Below are 14,770 nucleotides of genomic sequence, written 5' to 3'. Positions count from 1 at the left end.
GATTTGGATGGTCTTAGTCATCTGAAACTGTTGCCAAAACCTTGGCTGCAATCCCCACATTTATGATTTAGTATCCTGAACTTTTAAGATGACAAGGTCTGTCTTGTAGAACTCTTAATACCACCAGAAGGTAAACTACTGACAAATTAATCTAATAGCCTAAGTGTTCAATCCAGCCTAGGTACTTTAAATAGTTGAAGATACCTCACAAAATGCTGTGTTTTGGTACAGAACATTACAGTGGTATCACTGATCTACAGGTACTGACCTGCAACATATGGTAGAAGTGTACATGCATATCTAAACTCTCTGAATCTTTGTGTATTTTGTGCAAATTGCACCTGCAGTCCTTAACACCTGAAGTCTCAGACCAGTGAAATGAGTTTTCCCAGCAGGGAAATGAGATTTCCTGGATGAACTGGAAAAATACAGATATTGTTTAGAATCTGCCACGAACAGATGGAACCATAATTTGTGACAGATAATGCCACATTCACTGAATAATCGGTAGGAATACTGACAACGCAGTCTTGTGTTTGCCAAATTTCACATTCTAAGTCTTTATTCATTCTCAGAGATTTCAAGCTGCCTTATGATACAAGAAAGCTAAAAACAGCCTTACTGTGATAGCAGGACTCAAGCTTGTTGCGAGATTTATTGGGGAAAATAGCAGCCCTATCGAAGAAAGGCTCCAGTCACTATTAAGCCCCGTTCCAAGTCTTTTAGTTTCAAACAGCAAGTGGAAACAGTGTACTATTTTCAAATATTTACTTTGAAAACAAACAAACTTAAAATGATTAGAGGCTGACAGAAATGTATCTCCCATTAAAACAGATTGCTTTTTATGAGTCAATTATCCAACTACAGAAAAACCATTATCACTTGGCTTCTTAGAAGCATGAAACTAGAGGCAGAATCTTTGTGAAGACCATTGTTGTGATAGAAAAACTGAAGAGGAGAACTCTGAAATCTCACAATGATCTTGACCTACTGTGAAGCCAAGACAATTCTAAAAGGAAGATCTGTCAAGGCTGTTGAAGTACATATGTAGCAGGCCTTGAAGCTCTAATAAATTTTCTGCTAGAGTACCTAAATTAACAACACTATTATCACCATTTTCATGTGAATATTTGATAAATTACTGTTTAGAGTTCTTAGAATCCCTTTCCCCAGCCTCTATTCTTTCATTGTAACAGGAAGTTACTTCTGATGAGACCCTTTTCCGCTGAGATTCTCTTTGACTTGAGAAGGTAGTTTCTAAACTTCTGCCCTGAAATTCCACTTCCCTCTCCTGAATTCTTTGTGGATGAAGTGGTGACAGATGACTCAGTTAACAAGAGAAAGGAAGACACACAGAGGCTTCTAGTAAGGGTCCAAAACTGACCCATGTACGGGGATTGGGAATTCAGTGAAATACAAAGGGTCAAGGCTAAGGATCCAGGGTTACAGGTGGTCACCAGCATGTGAGGTTCCTTTAGAAGTAATGGTGAGGAGCGCTGCTACACTTTTTCTTCCTTTAGCAGGACAAGTAATGTCAAGGGCTATCACTATCAGTGCTGCCACTGAAGGCCCCAAGCTCTGATGAACCTTTGTGGATGCCTTACCATGCTTTTAAGATCTCATAGCAGTATGAACTGGGGGGAAATGGACAGCTCAGTTTTCTGTGTTACAAAGATTTTGATAGAGTGCAGTTCAGTAAACAAACTTACTCTATTTGAATAAGCCATTTCAGGCTATTATTGGGATAGCAGATTTGCATGGTCAGAATTCAGTTGCTTTAAATATGGTGTCTAATGCTAGGTCATCTAGTTCTGGATGACCCCGGACGTTCATCCTGGCCTGCAGCTGCCACTGCAAAAGGGCCTAGGTCTCCCATGGGTCCTGTGCTTTATCTGCCACTATTCTGTGTATGTCTCAGATACATTTAGGTATCTCAAGAACCAAAAGATACCAAAGGACAGCCTGCCCAGGCTGTGTTTAAGTGAGCTGCTCCCACAGACAGGCACACTCCTGGAGCTATAAGAAAGTAGAAGTAGTGAAGTTATTAATTGATAGTAATGATTTCTGATCATAAATTGAAGATTATTAGCTAGGTGAAAAGACTTCCTGAAAGTTGGACACACTATTCACAGAATGTCAGGAAGGAATTGTTTTATTCCTATTAAGAACTGTTAAGAACACTATTAAGTGACCAAAATCCTGAAGAAATTGATGAACTTGCTAAGACATATACTGGAGCTAAAACTAATCTCCATTTATCATTTACCTTCAGAATAGAAAGTCATGTAAACAGAACCCTCTATGACAATTTGGGAAACATGTCCATGCGTTCTTTTAACAGTATATACACAAAATCGTCAAAGTAATATATTATTGTCAAAGAACCAATGACAGTTTATCAGGATTTAAAAACTCTCTACTGAAGGTGAATCATCTTGAGATGGTAGATTAAATTAAATCTGGAGCAGTATGTGAAGAAAAAAGGAAAAGATTACAGACTAATAGGAAAAATGCTTCTTAGAGGAGAAATATTTGTTTTCTCTCTGTACAGAGAGGTACACTTGACATAACAGCAAAATAAATAACAGTGTACGGTTTGACCAGAAACTGTACCTGCGTCCATTCATTGGTCTGGGGATCATAGGACTCCACTGTATTAAGGTATGTTTGCCCATCATATCCTCCAACAGCATACAACTTGTCACCAAGAAGACATACTCCCACTGCATCTCTGCTAATGCTCATAGAGGCCACAGCAGTCCACATATCTGTTTTTGGATCATACCTAAAAGATAATTTTTGTTATACTCATTGATGCCAAAATTCAATGGAAAAAGTACTAGAACTGACTTTCTTAAGGTAGTAGACAACAGGTACTATTAGGAGGGCACAGGCTTTGGATGTTAATTGAAAAGGATTTTTTCCCAAATATTCTCCTTCAAAGTGTTTATTTAGTCATCTGGTAACACAGACAATATTAGCTACATATCTACTTTGTGCTACTTTCCATACAGTAATATATTCATGTGCATGCACATGCTCTTATTACATTTCTTACAGCATGGTTAAACACACCAATCCAGAAACAGTTCTGCTGCTAGACTATAGCTGGGGCAAGTGCTTTCTTTTTTTGAGAGATAACTAGTAAATATTGAAGTATAGGCTGTAAGAGTGTGGTATTAAGAGATTCACTTATCAAGGAAGATTACCATCTTCCAAAAAGGCCCCTCCCCCCCAGTTTAAGAAGATTCTGGGGGAAAGGCAAAACTCTTAAGACAATTTAAAGCACTTCTTGTATCATAATCTCCTATTACCAGAATTATCAGGACAACAGAAGACAGATGGTTTAATGAAAAAAATTAAATGTGATTCTAGAATTTATCAACAATTTTTGTAAGTCAAACCAAGAATTAAATGGGAGAGTCCATGTTATTCTTGTGTTAAGGAACTTATTTTAACTGATGGAAAGAAATAGTGTTAACAGATTACAGCAGAACTGATGGAATCACAGGGTTTTGAAGAACTATACAAAGAACATATTTCTTTGACTAAAAGATCTTCCAAAAAACATACTTCTAAAAATGAATTTGGAGAATACAAGCCCTAATGTCTTTGCATGAAATGCATGGATGCAATGAGCTATAACAATTTTATCTTTAGTTCTCCATTCAAAGTACTACAGAAATGCATGTTCTATGCAAACATAATTCTAACAAGAATATTGCCTGAAGCACATGATGCAAATAGAAGTACAATGTAGTGAAAAGGGGCAATTCATGGGCTACATACCGAAATTATTTTTCAATTTGAGTTACTTTATAATTCTTTCATAAGCCAATACAGTGGTATTGCTCTAGAAACAGCAACTGTTTCATTGCAAAATACAGTGGTAACCAAGTAATTGGAAGCTTCACATGGCTTTATGAAGTTGCTTTTTTTTTTTTTTTTTTTTGAGGAACTGTTTTCCCTAAAGATTCTACATCTTGATTTCACTGTACAGAAGGAAGACATAATGCACTACAAGATTATTCCAATTTATTGAACTCATGTAATACGTAACTGTGTTTCAGAGAATACTGAGGCAGAAAAATACACAGACTTTTCTAGTGTTTTCTCTTGCACTACTGATTTTCTGTATTCTTCTGAAAATTTAATATCAGCTGAGATATAGTTTCCTAACTGGAAGCTCTTCTACGGTCTTGTATGCACTTTCCATATTTTAAGTGCTGTGGGCCATATGATCTATTTGGGGGTCTCTTAGGACACTGAAAGTTTGAAAACTATACTTCAATAATGCAGTATTTACTGACATTTGTACTTGTTTTATGGTTTACATGTGATTCTGTCATTTGTAATGCAATGATTCTGTAACAACTTTATATAAATAATTTCAGAATAATTAAATTGCATATGAGTTTCTCAGAGTCATCAGGCTATACAGGAAAGGACATGATATTTAAAGGTCCACAAAGTTCAGTCATTAGCTCATTTAAAAGTTATAATATGAACTGATAATGAAACTTGTGAAAGAACTTCTGTTCGATTTGTAAAGACCTTCAGTTCCACATTCTTCTCAATAATTAATTAGCATTTATTCAATAAGATTTTGAGAAAAAAATTCTAGATGAAGTGCATTAGAAATAATTTTCTTTTTAATTGATTCATTTTGGCAACATTATGAATTGTATTATGACCATACAGTACGTTTTTATATATAGGTTTACTCTGCTCACACCAAAAATAATACAGCTATTTTAATAGATTTTATACTTAGCAGCTCTTTCTGTAAATCACTCTACTTGCTAGCATTATTAGAATTACTACCAGGATCCCTCTTTATCAAGATATTACCTTTCTACACAGTCTGAGAGCCTAGATGTTAAGTTTGATGCTGGGGCATCATGTCCACCGATTGCATACAAGAACCCATTCCAGGTAGTTACACCTACTCCGCCTCTTCTTTTTGACATTTGAGCACAGGGAGTCCATTTGTTTGTATGAGGATCAAAACATTCTACTGACTTAAGACAAGAACTTCCGTCTCGACCACCAACCGCATAAAGTCTATAAAGTTAAAAAAAAAAAAAACAAAAAAAACACGAGAAAAAGTATTAACATTACAAATATTGCCTGTCCACTGAAACACTAGCATGAAAAAACACCCAGCAACTTTTTTTTTTTTTTTTTTAACAGGACATAAGCTTCAAATCATGTATGAAGAACTTTCAAGCTTGTTAAGAAGTTTGGAAGCAGAATTTCAGTAGAATTTTCTATTCTTAAAACTCACAAGATTTTTGCTCCAGGTTTTTCCTATTGTCACAATTAATACAGAATAAGAATAATTTATTGATTTTTAATTGATTATAACAACATTTATGTTTCAACTTGTCCACATAGCTAAGATTTTCAAGATTACCTAAGTGACTTGACAATCAAAGGCCCATTTCTAGTGGGCTCACAGGGCCAAATTCAATAATGGATTTGTATATGTAAAAATTCTGTCCTATGTCAATTTAGGCATGTAAATATTTTTACGGACTTGCGTTTCAGTTTATAAATGGTAGATAATTCCCTCACACCCACTAGATGGCCTAGTTTACTTAGTTCTAGCATCCAAAGGTTTCTAATGTTTTGTAATACAAGAATTTCATTTGTTTGTAAAATAAGGTCGAAGGAAGACTGAAGTTATTATTGCATCACTTGGGAATCTTTAAAAGTATTCAGATAAGTGAACCTGATCAATTCTGGGCATTTGATTTTATGTTTATGAGCACTGTACACTTACAAGCAGAAATACAGCATGCCCAGCACTTAACTTTTTAAATGCACATTACTTTTGAAATGTAACGCAGAAAGCGCTTTGAAAAGAGAACAATGCATCAGAAGTCAAGTCTAGTTTGAGAGATGACCTGAAATATCATTAATGAATTCCCTTCAGAATCTGAGGCAGATTACAGTATAGGTAAATAATCAAATATGCATTAGATACTGTGTATGATGGACAGGTGAACATCTGGCAACAGTCATTACAAAGCACTACTCAAGATGTCCTCAGTTTGGGAAATGCTGGGTTTTTTTGTTTATTTGTTTTATAAATGTAGTGAGCAAACTTGAATGCAAATCTGTTGTAAATATGGGTGACCTAGCTCTCACTAATAATTTTAATATCGTCTTAAAAAAAAATACTTTTATGGAAGTATCCATGTTTAAGAACACAACTTGTTTAAGGTAAGGAATGTACTGAAGTATCTTGAAAACGTGTGTGGCAGTTCTAGGAAGTTTATGACTAAAAATCAGTTCTTTATACAACACAGCGTTTAAATGAACCCCTCAGCCCCCTAAAATATGACAGATTTTTGATCACTTATGCAGTGAATTAGCATTCAGGATTTGGAGAAGGATATATTCATTTCTGTATATGGAGATTTTGACCAAATTATCTGAAAGATACCAAGCTACGGACAAGTTACTAAAAAGTGCAGAAGTTACTAGTCCCACAGCTGCAATGCAGTAACTTTGCATGCATTGTCAGAGTGTTCAAGCTTCTTACCTATATGTATCTAGTGTTGCTGCCTGTGTTAAGAGTCCAGGCTATCTTCTATAATAATAGAGAAATGTGAGACTATACTTCTGGTGATTTATATCACATCTGGGACTTCCCACTGAATATTATATATACACACAGGATCTAACTTAGGCATCTGGGTGATCTTCACCCATGAAAATCAGCATTCCCGCTCATTTCTGCACTTGCTCCAGATCTCACAGAACCCTTTGTAGAAGCATTTAAGAACAAAATAAAACAAACAAAAAAAAAACCTCAAGCTTTTTGCTATCTTGCAATACCCAAACAGCTTAAGGGAGATTTGGCAACTGCTGCAAAGTATACATAAGCAGGAAGTGGAAACTTGTGGTCAAGAGCATGATAGTCAGCATTTAGTTTAAGTTAGGCTGCCATAACGCTAGTTAGATTCTTGGAGTCAGATAGTGTTAATATTCGGCCACAGCTACAATAATATTAATAGTTTAGGTAAGTGAACTACAGGGCTAGTGGAAAACTAGATGGACTGCTAGTCTCAAAAGACTGTGTTCAGCAGTACAAAGTCCAGCTGGCAGATGGTTACTAGCAGTGTTCCTCCTAGGCTAACACTGGGGCTGATACTGTTTAATGTCTCCAATAACTCCTTGAAAAGATCTTGTAAGTGATACTAAGGGGCTCTATAATGCTGTGGGGAGGCTTTCTTGGCCCAATATGGTATCTCTTCTGTAAAACAGACTATGCTATCAACATACATCTGTCAAGAGAAATACAGTCATTTAGGATGTTTCTGTAATTTCATTAAAATAATGAAAAAGAAAATGGAAGTTGCCTTCACATACTTTCCATTTAATATTGCTACCCCAACAGTGCTCCTTGGAGTTGACATGCTAGCTACAAAGTTCCACTGACGAGCCTGTGGATCCCATCTTTCTACCGTATTCAGGTAGCTCCAGCCATCATGTCCTCCTACAGCATACATGGGACCTTCCAATACAGCTACTCCTTAAAAAAAAAAAAAAAAAAGAAAAGAAAAAAAAGGAAAAAGCCCCACACACATCTGGATAAGGGAAAAAAAATCACATTCTACTAGCCACAGCCCAGCACACACTTAAGAAAAAAAATTAAAAAACCAAATAAAACCCAAATTTCCATTTAGCAGCCAATGCTGGATATAGTCTGAAGGGGAAAAGTTCAACAACAGGTCAGCATTAAGATTAAATTTAATCTTTCCCTTAAAATTTATTTTTTAAATATTTTTAAACCAATCTGAAAATCTAACCTTTTAAAAATAAGCATTCAGCCTTTAAAGAAATCTACATACCAAGACCATGACGATGTGTGGACATAGGTGGCATTACACTCCACGTTTTTGTTCTAGGGTTGTAGCACTCCACAGTATTCAGTGTTTTCAGTCCATCTCTGCCGCCAACAACATACAATTTATCATCTAACACTGCAACTCCAAACTGTAATCTTCGTCCATTCATGTTTGCAACAGGGGTCCACATGTTAGTACGAAGTTCATACTTTTCAATGCTTGTAGCTCCTGATTGATAACATATTTAAGTTATCAAAAAAAAGTTTGCTCTGAATTATTGGGATAGTTTCTATTTTAGCAATATGCTGATCCCACAAGACCCTTCAGCACGTTCTTAATTCTACGTATATGAATACTAGATTCCTTCTAACTACCATAATATTTGCAGTATGAAGCTTCTATAAAAAAAAAAAGAGTAGCTCTGACAGAAGCCTTTAACAATAAGTCAAAAAGAATTTTTTTTGTTATACATGCACACACCATCTTTGTGTTTTGCCATTTTCTTCCTTTTCCATATTACTTCCCATTCACTTAAATAAAGATTAGTTTTCATTCAATTAAACATTTCATTACTCAGAAATCAGATTTCAAAAATCAATAATAACACAAGCTTCCATAGTGCTTTACAGTATTATCAATGCTATCTATTTTTAACCTAATCAAAAATGCACACTGACTGTTTAAGTTTCATGCTTGATACTGAAGAATCTTCGAATTTTATAATTGACATACTAGATTAACATTTATCAACCATTTCTTAAAACCAAACACTTATCAACTAATCATTATATAAAACCAATACCTTTTGTTGCATCCATTCCTCCAACTGCAAACAACACTCCCACTGTAGATTTTCTAGGTTTGGTGCGAGGACTTTGTAACATAGGTCGTCTCTCTGGCAACAGATGGTACTTCATTGCTTCCATAATGAGTTTTTGGCATTCAATGTCATCTCTAAAGAGTGCATTATTTTCCATATCTGCCAGAAACTGTGGAAAAAGAAAAGAAAATTAAAGAAGCTGAATTACTATGAATTACAAGAAGAGTAAAAACAAAATCACAAGAAAATGTTTTATAGAGAAATGTGTGTATCTAATTTAAAAATATATAAATATTTCCAAAAAAGTCATATGAATTAAGTGTGAAGACCAACTAGTAAAAAACAAAGTGAAAAAGCCACATTTTAAGCTTTTAAGCATTACATACAAAAAATAAAGGTAGGGGAAGACCATCATTTTAATGGACAATCTACACTTTGGAGTACTAAGGAAGAAAACAAAATCCAATTTCTAGTGCCACTGCAAGTATGTTCAAAAAAACAGTTTAACCTGCCTGATTCCAGAAGCACTTTAATCCAGAGGTCTCTGGTAGACACTAGATATTATGATAATAACTATGACAGCATGACAGTATGATATCAATTATTACATAACTTTGTGACATATTTTAAGATCACGAGTGCTAGCAAATTTGAACACGTGTTAAAATATAAAATTGACTTAAATAAAATACAATCTTAAATTTAAAAAACCACTATTAACACTTTTTAAATGAAAAGATTCTAGAGACTTTTGTATTCCACATTTGTCAGATTATAGGAAAAATACTGATTAGTGTCCCAACTGTAATTATTAGAAAGACTAGACGTCTGAGGTTTTTTTGTGTTGCAGGATATTTAGTATGGCTTAAGTAACGGAGGAAAAACAGTCAAAGCCTGGAATGTCCCAGAACAGGACTTTGGCAGTTAAGAGAACAATTAGAAAGAGGCAAATGCCTCAGATTTGCTATCGCAAAATTCAAGCACATTGTGAATATCGGCTGCCTACTGGTAACAGGTACAAAAACGCCGCGAGATCAGACATCAGGAACCTTATGATGAAATGGCTGCACCACTGCGGTGTGTATAGCCCTGGCTTAAAACTGCCTTAGGTTTAGAACGTGGCAAATAAAACATCCACGGTTCCAGAAGAGATGCAGATAATTACACACTGCTAAGCCTGACATCTCTGTATCATGCAAATCAATCAAAACTACGACAGAAAACCGAATTAACAGATACACAGAGAATTCCAGAAGACTTTCAAAGTCCCTCAATAAAGACTTTGAAGAAAACTCAGCCTGGCTTTTTCAATATTTCTCTAATTGGTTAATGTTTTGATTCTATTTAAAACATCAAATTAAAATGTTCTCATGTACATTACCAGTAGGAACTTAATTTTCATTCACTGCTTTCAGTACCTACTCTTAGTTTTTCTTTTGACACAAAGCATCATTTACTGCTTTTATCATTTCATATTGCCACTTTATGATTATAAAATAGTGAACTAAAAGCAATGGTTGAACTGTCAGCATGCAATGCCATAAACTTGCATATTGCTTTAAGAATCAGTGAATTACTACTGTCCTAAACCAGACTTTGTCACAGCTGCTATGTTATTCGTGGTGGAGGGGGAACATAGATATGATTTCTGTATCAAATTTTATAATCCTTACTGATGCTGACTGCTTCTGGGACCAAAACTAAAGAATATTTAAAACAGTATGGACTTCTACATAACTCTGAAAACATGCTGAGACTGTTTCAGGCACTTCAACTCAATAACTAATTGGTGCATTATTAAAATCACAGTTTTAACACTTTCATTGGTTAAAGGAAATAATAAAAAGACAACAGCAAACTATGAAACTAGAAATGCAAGCATATATTTGGAGAAAACATGGAAAGATAAAAATATGAAATATGACACTGCTTTTCTGTTTAATTCTGGTATTTTCCTAATCAGTTACTGAATGGGTTAATTTAATTTCATTACATATTTCTCGGATAAATTCTGGTCTTTCAGTTTCTAAAATGTTTCAATTACAGTCAATTAAAACAAAAGGAATAATGAAGTGGCTAAAATTTTTTTTTCACTTAGTTATCAGTTAATTAAATGCTAAGCAAAACAGTGATTTCCTCTAGGTCAACTGGATTAGACTACACTGTATTCCTAGAAGAAGAGAGCTCCAAAACCAGGGTCATAATGGAGAAAATGATGCTGTTACATATAGAATAATCAATAGATAAATACTAATACTAAAATGCTTGCTGGTGAACCCGTCTAGTCAGTAAGGGAACATTGAATTAGAGGCAATGAACAGAATGTTGCATATGTCATTTATCACTGTGAATGCAGGAAACTCCAGTTTCAGTGTTAAGAAAGTCTACTTATTATTCAGGTTTATTATTTTTTCTCATTTACTAGTGGTAATTCTTACTTTACAAACTGAAAACTGTAACTCAAAAGTCCTTTGACTCTATTTAAGTGTTAAAAATTAATAATGAAGGTCCAGCAAGAAAAGCAAGCACAAGGAAATCAAGTTTAGCTTCCAAGCATGGTATCATATAACAAAACACAGTGTTACACATGACTATCCAGAGTAATCATTCCCACAACACTGGGAAAACTGTCACTCATAACTATTATTCAAACTCAAATCAAGCTCAGGTCTTCCTCAAAAACGTGGAAATACTCAGGAAGGAGAAAAACTGCTAATTGACAAGTAAAAATGCTACCAGAAGATGATTTACCAAGAGTTATGCAAGAAAAAAAAATCACTTAAAATAATTTCTTCAAACTGTATTTCTTAAATCTCAACGACAACTGTCAACTAGATGAATGAAATTTAGCATTTAAAATAAACTGTACAAATTCCATAAAGGAGAAATTTAAAAAGGATACATCTTCTGATGACAAACATCCTTGATAAGCATTTTTTAGGCAATGGAAGGATATTTTCCTAGCAACTCCACTCCTTCTTGGGTCCTGACTGATCTCAGATCTTCCAGAATCTAAAAGCTTTTGCAATTTGTCACTGTCTGTATATAGATACAAGAGGCAGGTCCACAATAACCATGGTATAAATTGGAAAAGAATAGAACGATCTACCTGTGGAGCAAGCAGAGGCAGTCTAATGTAAGCCAGGAGTTTACTGAGATCTTTCCTTCTCTGTTCCAAATCATGTCGAACCCATGTAAGTAGTGCATTCAGTATAGTTTCTTCATTAGGAATATTCATATCATCACTTGCTAAAAGCTTTGCAATTTCAGTGGCTGGCAGTAATAGAAATTCTTGGTTTCTAATTACTTCCATGAAATTTTCCTGGAAAAGGAAAAGTATTTTTTAATACAGATCACATAATTTGAAGTTAGTCTTTTATGGAGCCCCTAATACATCTTCCCCACTTGTCCCTCCTTCATGCCACCTCTCAGTTGTGCCAGTAAGCAGACCTAGGAGAAAAGAAAATCTGTATGGATTTGGTTTTAATCCTGATCATTTCCATCTCTGTTTACCACATGCACCTACAGACAGATATGCTAAAACAATTTAGGGGGAAGTGCATGGAATTGCATGAGCAATGGGTTGTGGGGGCTGTTCATGTAGGCACTGCAATTAGAAGAAATTCTTTCCAAATTATGGTTTAAAAAATAGATCATGTTGTTTGCACTTGATGTAAAATATGTAGAATGCAAGATGCTTTCCCAAGCAAAAAGCACAGCACACCGCAACTACTGAGCATACCTGTAATAGTTTTTATTACTTTAAGTTTCTAGAGGAAATAAACAATATTAACAATTTCATTTTGACATTCAGTAGGTTAAGTTTTACTATTTTATAGGTTTTATACAGCTGATCTGATAAACTGACAGGGGACCAAAAGATGCAAAGAATCCACAATACTGTACACTCTTTGCTTTATTAGCGAGATTTATTTTGATAGGATTCCATCGTTTAATTTTCATTGTCATTTCCAGCAATAAATCCTTACTTCAATGTCAGAAAAATCACAATATATAACATATCTGACATTTACATCATATTACTTCAAAATACTAGGACTTGCAGAATATTCTGCAAGGATTCTCATGAACAGAGGCAAAAGCAGCAGAAAAGTATATAGAAACATGATAAGCACTATGAGCTTATAGTAAGAATCTGAATGATTTTTTTCCCTGTTTGGAATGTAACAGAAAAGGATGAGATCATGTCTAGCCTCTTTCCCCGTACACCTTTACATGGCAGCAAAAGAAAAGTAAAAGCAATCTATGAATCACATGTTCTTAGGCAGCTCAGAAAACAGTTACCTCATACTCCAGGCTCAAAGTTAACGTCAAGGTAATAAACTAATATTACATTCAACAGAGTAAAAACATACTGTTCGCTAGACAGCCAAACGGAATGCTGGTTTTGCTCTTCAACCACACATACCTCCAAAACGCCTGGCGGATGAAGGGCATTAGATTCACAAACGATGTCTAACAACTAAATCAATCAGCCTTAAAATTAGCCTTATTTAGTACTGCGTTTAATGATATCAAAACAGAATTGCATGTTAGTGAAAAAATCTGAATTAGAAGCAGCTATAATACCAGAAAAAACAGGATTTCCAGGTAAAGTAAAAAAATACTGAAAATCAGAAACTTGGGAGCAGAAGCAGGACCTGCAAAACAGGTATAAATTTGGAGTACAAAACAGCAACAAAAACAAATGGCACAATTTGACATTGCTTACACACAAGACACACTGATGACAAAGCAAACATAGTATCTTTTCCTTTTTATTACTTAGTCTAATCGTTTCATTTAAAGCTACGTATCTCAATACTCCACAAATACTAAAAACTAAAGAATGCTGAGCAAAGAGGAAAAAACTAATAAGGAATAAAACAGTCCATCTTACGTGAGAGGTAATATATATAATATGGCTACAAGACATCTAAGGGGAAAGATCAAAGTGACTACACTCCAGAGATAATGCTGGAGTTAAAAATAGGGAAATAAGTCAAAGTATTATCCATGGACATAACTGCATATTCCTGAAGAGAATTCCAAAAGGAAAATTTTATGTTTAACATCTGAAAAGCTCTCCTTACAAAGGGATCCAATTGGCTACAAAAGTAGTGTTTTCAAGTGAAAGATGTACCAGATTAGAAGGGATAGAAGGGAGATTGAACTGTCTTTTCCTCTTTAATTTCTCTCTCTGTATTACAAAGTCAAAGTTCAGATAATGAGCACATACAAGAATTAAACCAGTGAAAGGGCTGTGCTAATTTCAGCAGCATCACACATGCTTCCCCCCCCCTTTTTTTCTTTAATACTCTGTTACTGAATGTTTGGGAGTAAAATCAAAAAAAAATCAATCAAAATTATTTCCAGGGCTCAAACATGCAGTTAAAAAATTCAGATCCCACTGAGTTTTCATTGTTCTTTTTGGTCGGGTCTCTGTCCTAGTGTTTGCAAGCTGGAGCTGTGCTTTCAGTTTTGCTGAACATACAGGCAGTGAGCACTGACAAAGAGAAAAGCCAACACTTACTACCTCAGACCTTCCATATTTTCTATCCAGACCACAGGGAGAGGAAGGGGAAAGCACCTGGATGGAAAGTTTTCTCTGTTTCTGAAGGCAATGATGCAACTGATCTTGCATGAGTCATTCAGGAATCTTCTTCAGAAAGGTTTTTTCCAATTGGATTTAATCTCTTCAACAGCTGTTGCATGTAAAAAGCCTGATTTTCCTTCTTGTTATTTCCACACAATTGCTTTCTGATGGGGACAAATTTAACTTCCTCTTGCTCCCATTCTATTTTTAGAGCAGAGACTCCTTTTGAGCACAGTATCAAACCATTCCACTGGGAATACAGCCACACGGGCCTACGTCTGGGACTTTTTATAATCAGAATCTGAGAGTTCCTCTTCCTCTACAGACAGGGATCCTGAAGACAAAAAGGAGGAGCCAGCGTACCTCCTAGCATTCTTAACCTCCTCATTAGTCTTTGCTTTTCTTCTTCTTATGGGAACCCTCTGTGGAAGAACAGGATATTTCAGAGAACAAATGGTTTGTACTTTCAGTCTCCTGATTTCTGGTCTTCAAAGT

General features: G+C 35.2%; 1 protein-coding gene across 9 annotated transcripts in view; it reads right to left on the bottom strand.

Moving 5' to 3' along the window:
• KLHL5 (kelch like family member 5) overlaps positions 1-14,770 on the bottom strand; it is a 59,220-nt gene that overhangs the window by 2,589 nt on the left and 41,861 nt on the right. For 8 of the 9 annotated variants that reach the window (XM_062575446.1, XM_062575448.1, XM_062575449.1 and 5 more), the window contains 6 exons: positions 11,789-12,001; positions 8,662-8,848; positions 7,863-8,087; positions 7,381-7,543; positions 4,852-5,064; positions 2,614-2,785 (listed from right to left, as the gene is read on the bottom strand). In XM_062575446.1, the coding sequence (XP_062431430.1) occupies positions 2,614-2,785; positions 4,852-5,064; positions 7,381-7,543; positions 7,863-8,087; positions 8,662-8,848; positions 11,789-12,001 (1,173 nt within the window). The remainder of the gene's footprint in view (positions 1-2,613; positions 2,786-4,851; positions 5,065-7,380; positions 7,544-7,862; positions 8,088-8,661; positions 8,849-11,788; positions 12,002-14,770) is intronic. The other variant, XM_062575443.1, reaches the window with a different exon arrangement.

This window comes from Rhea pennata, chromosome 4 (assembly GCF_028389875.1).
Source record: "Rhea pennata isolate bPtePen1 chromosome 4, bPtePen1.pri, whole genome shotgun sequence".
NCBI classification, from domain to species: Eukaryota; Metazoa; Chordata; class Aves; order Rheiformes; family Rheidae; genus Rhea; species Rhea pennata.
Note: the sequence above shows the minus strand (reverse complement) of the source record. Positions and strands in the feature narration are given on the sequence as shown.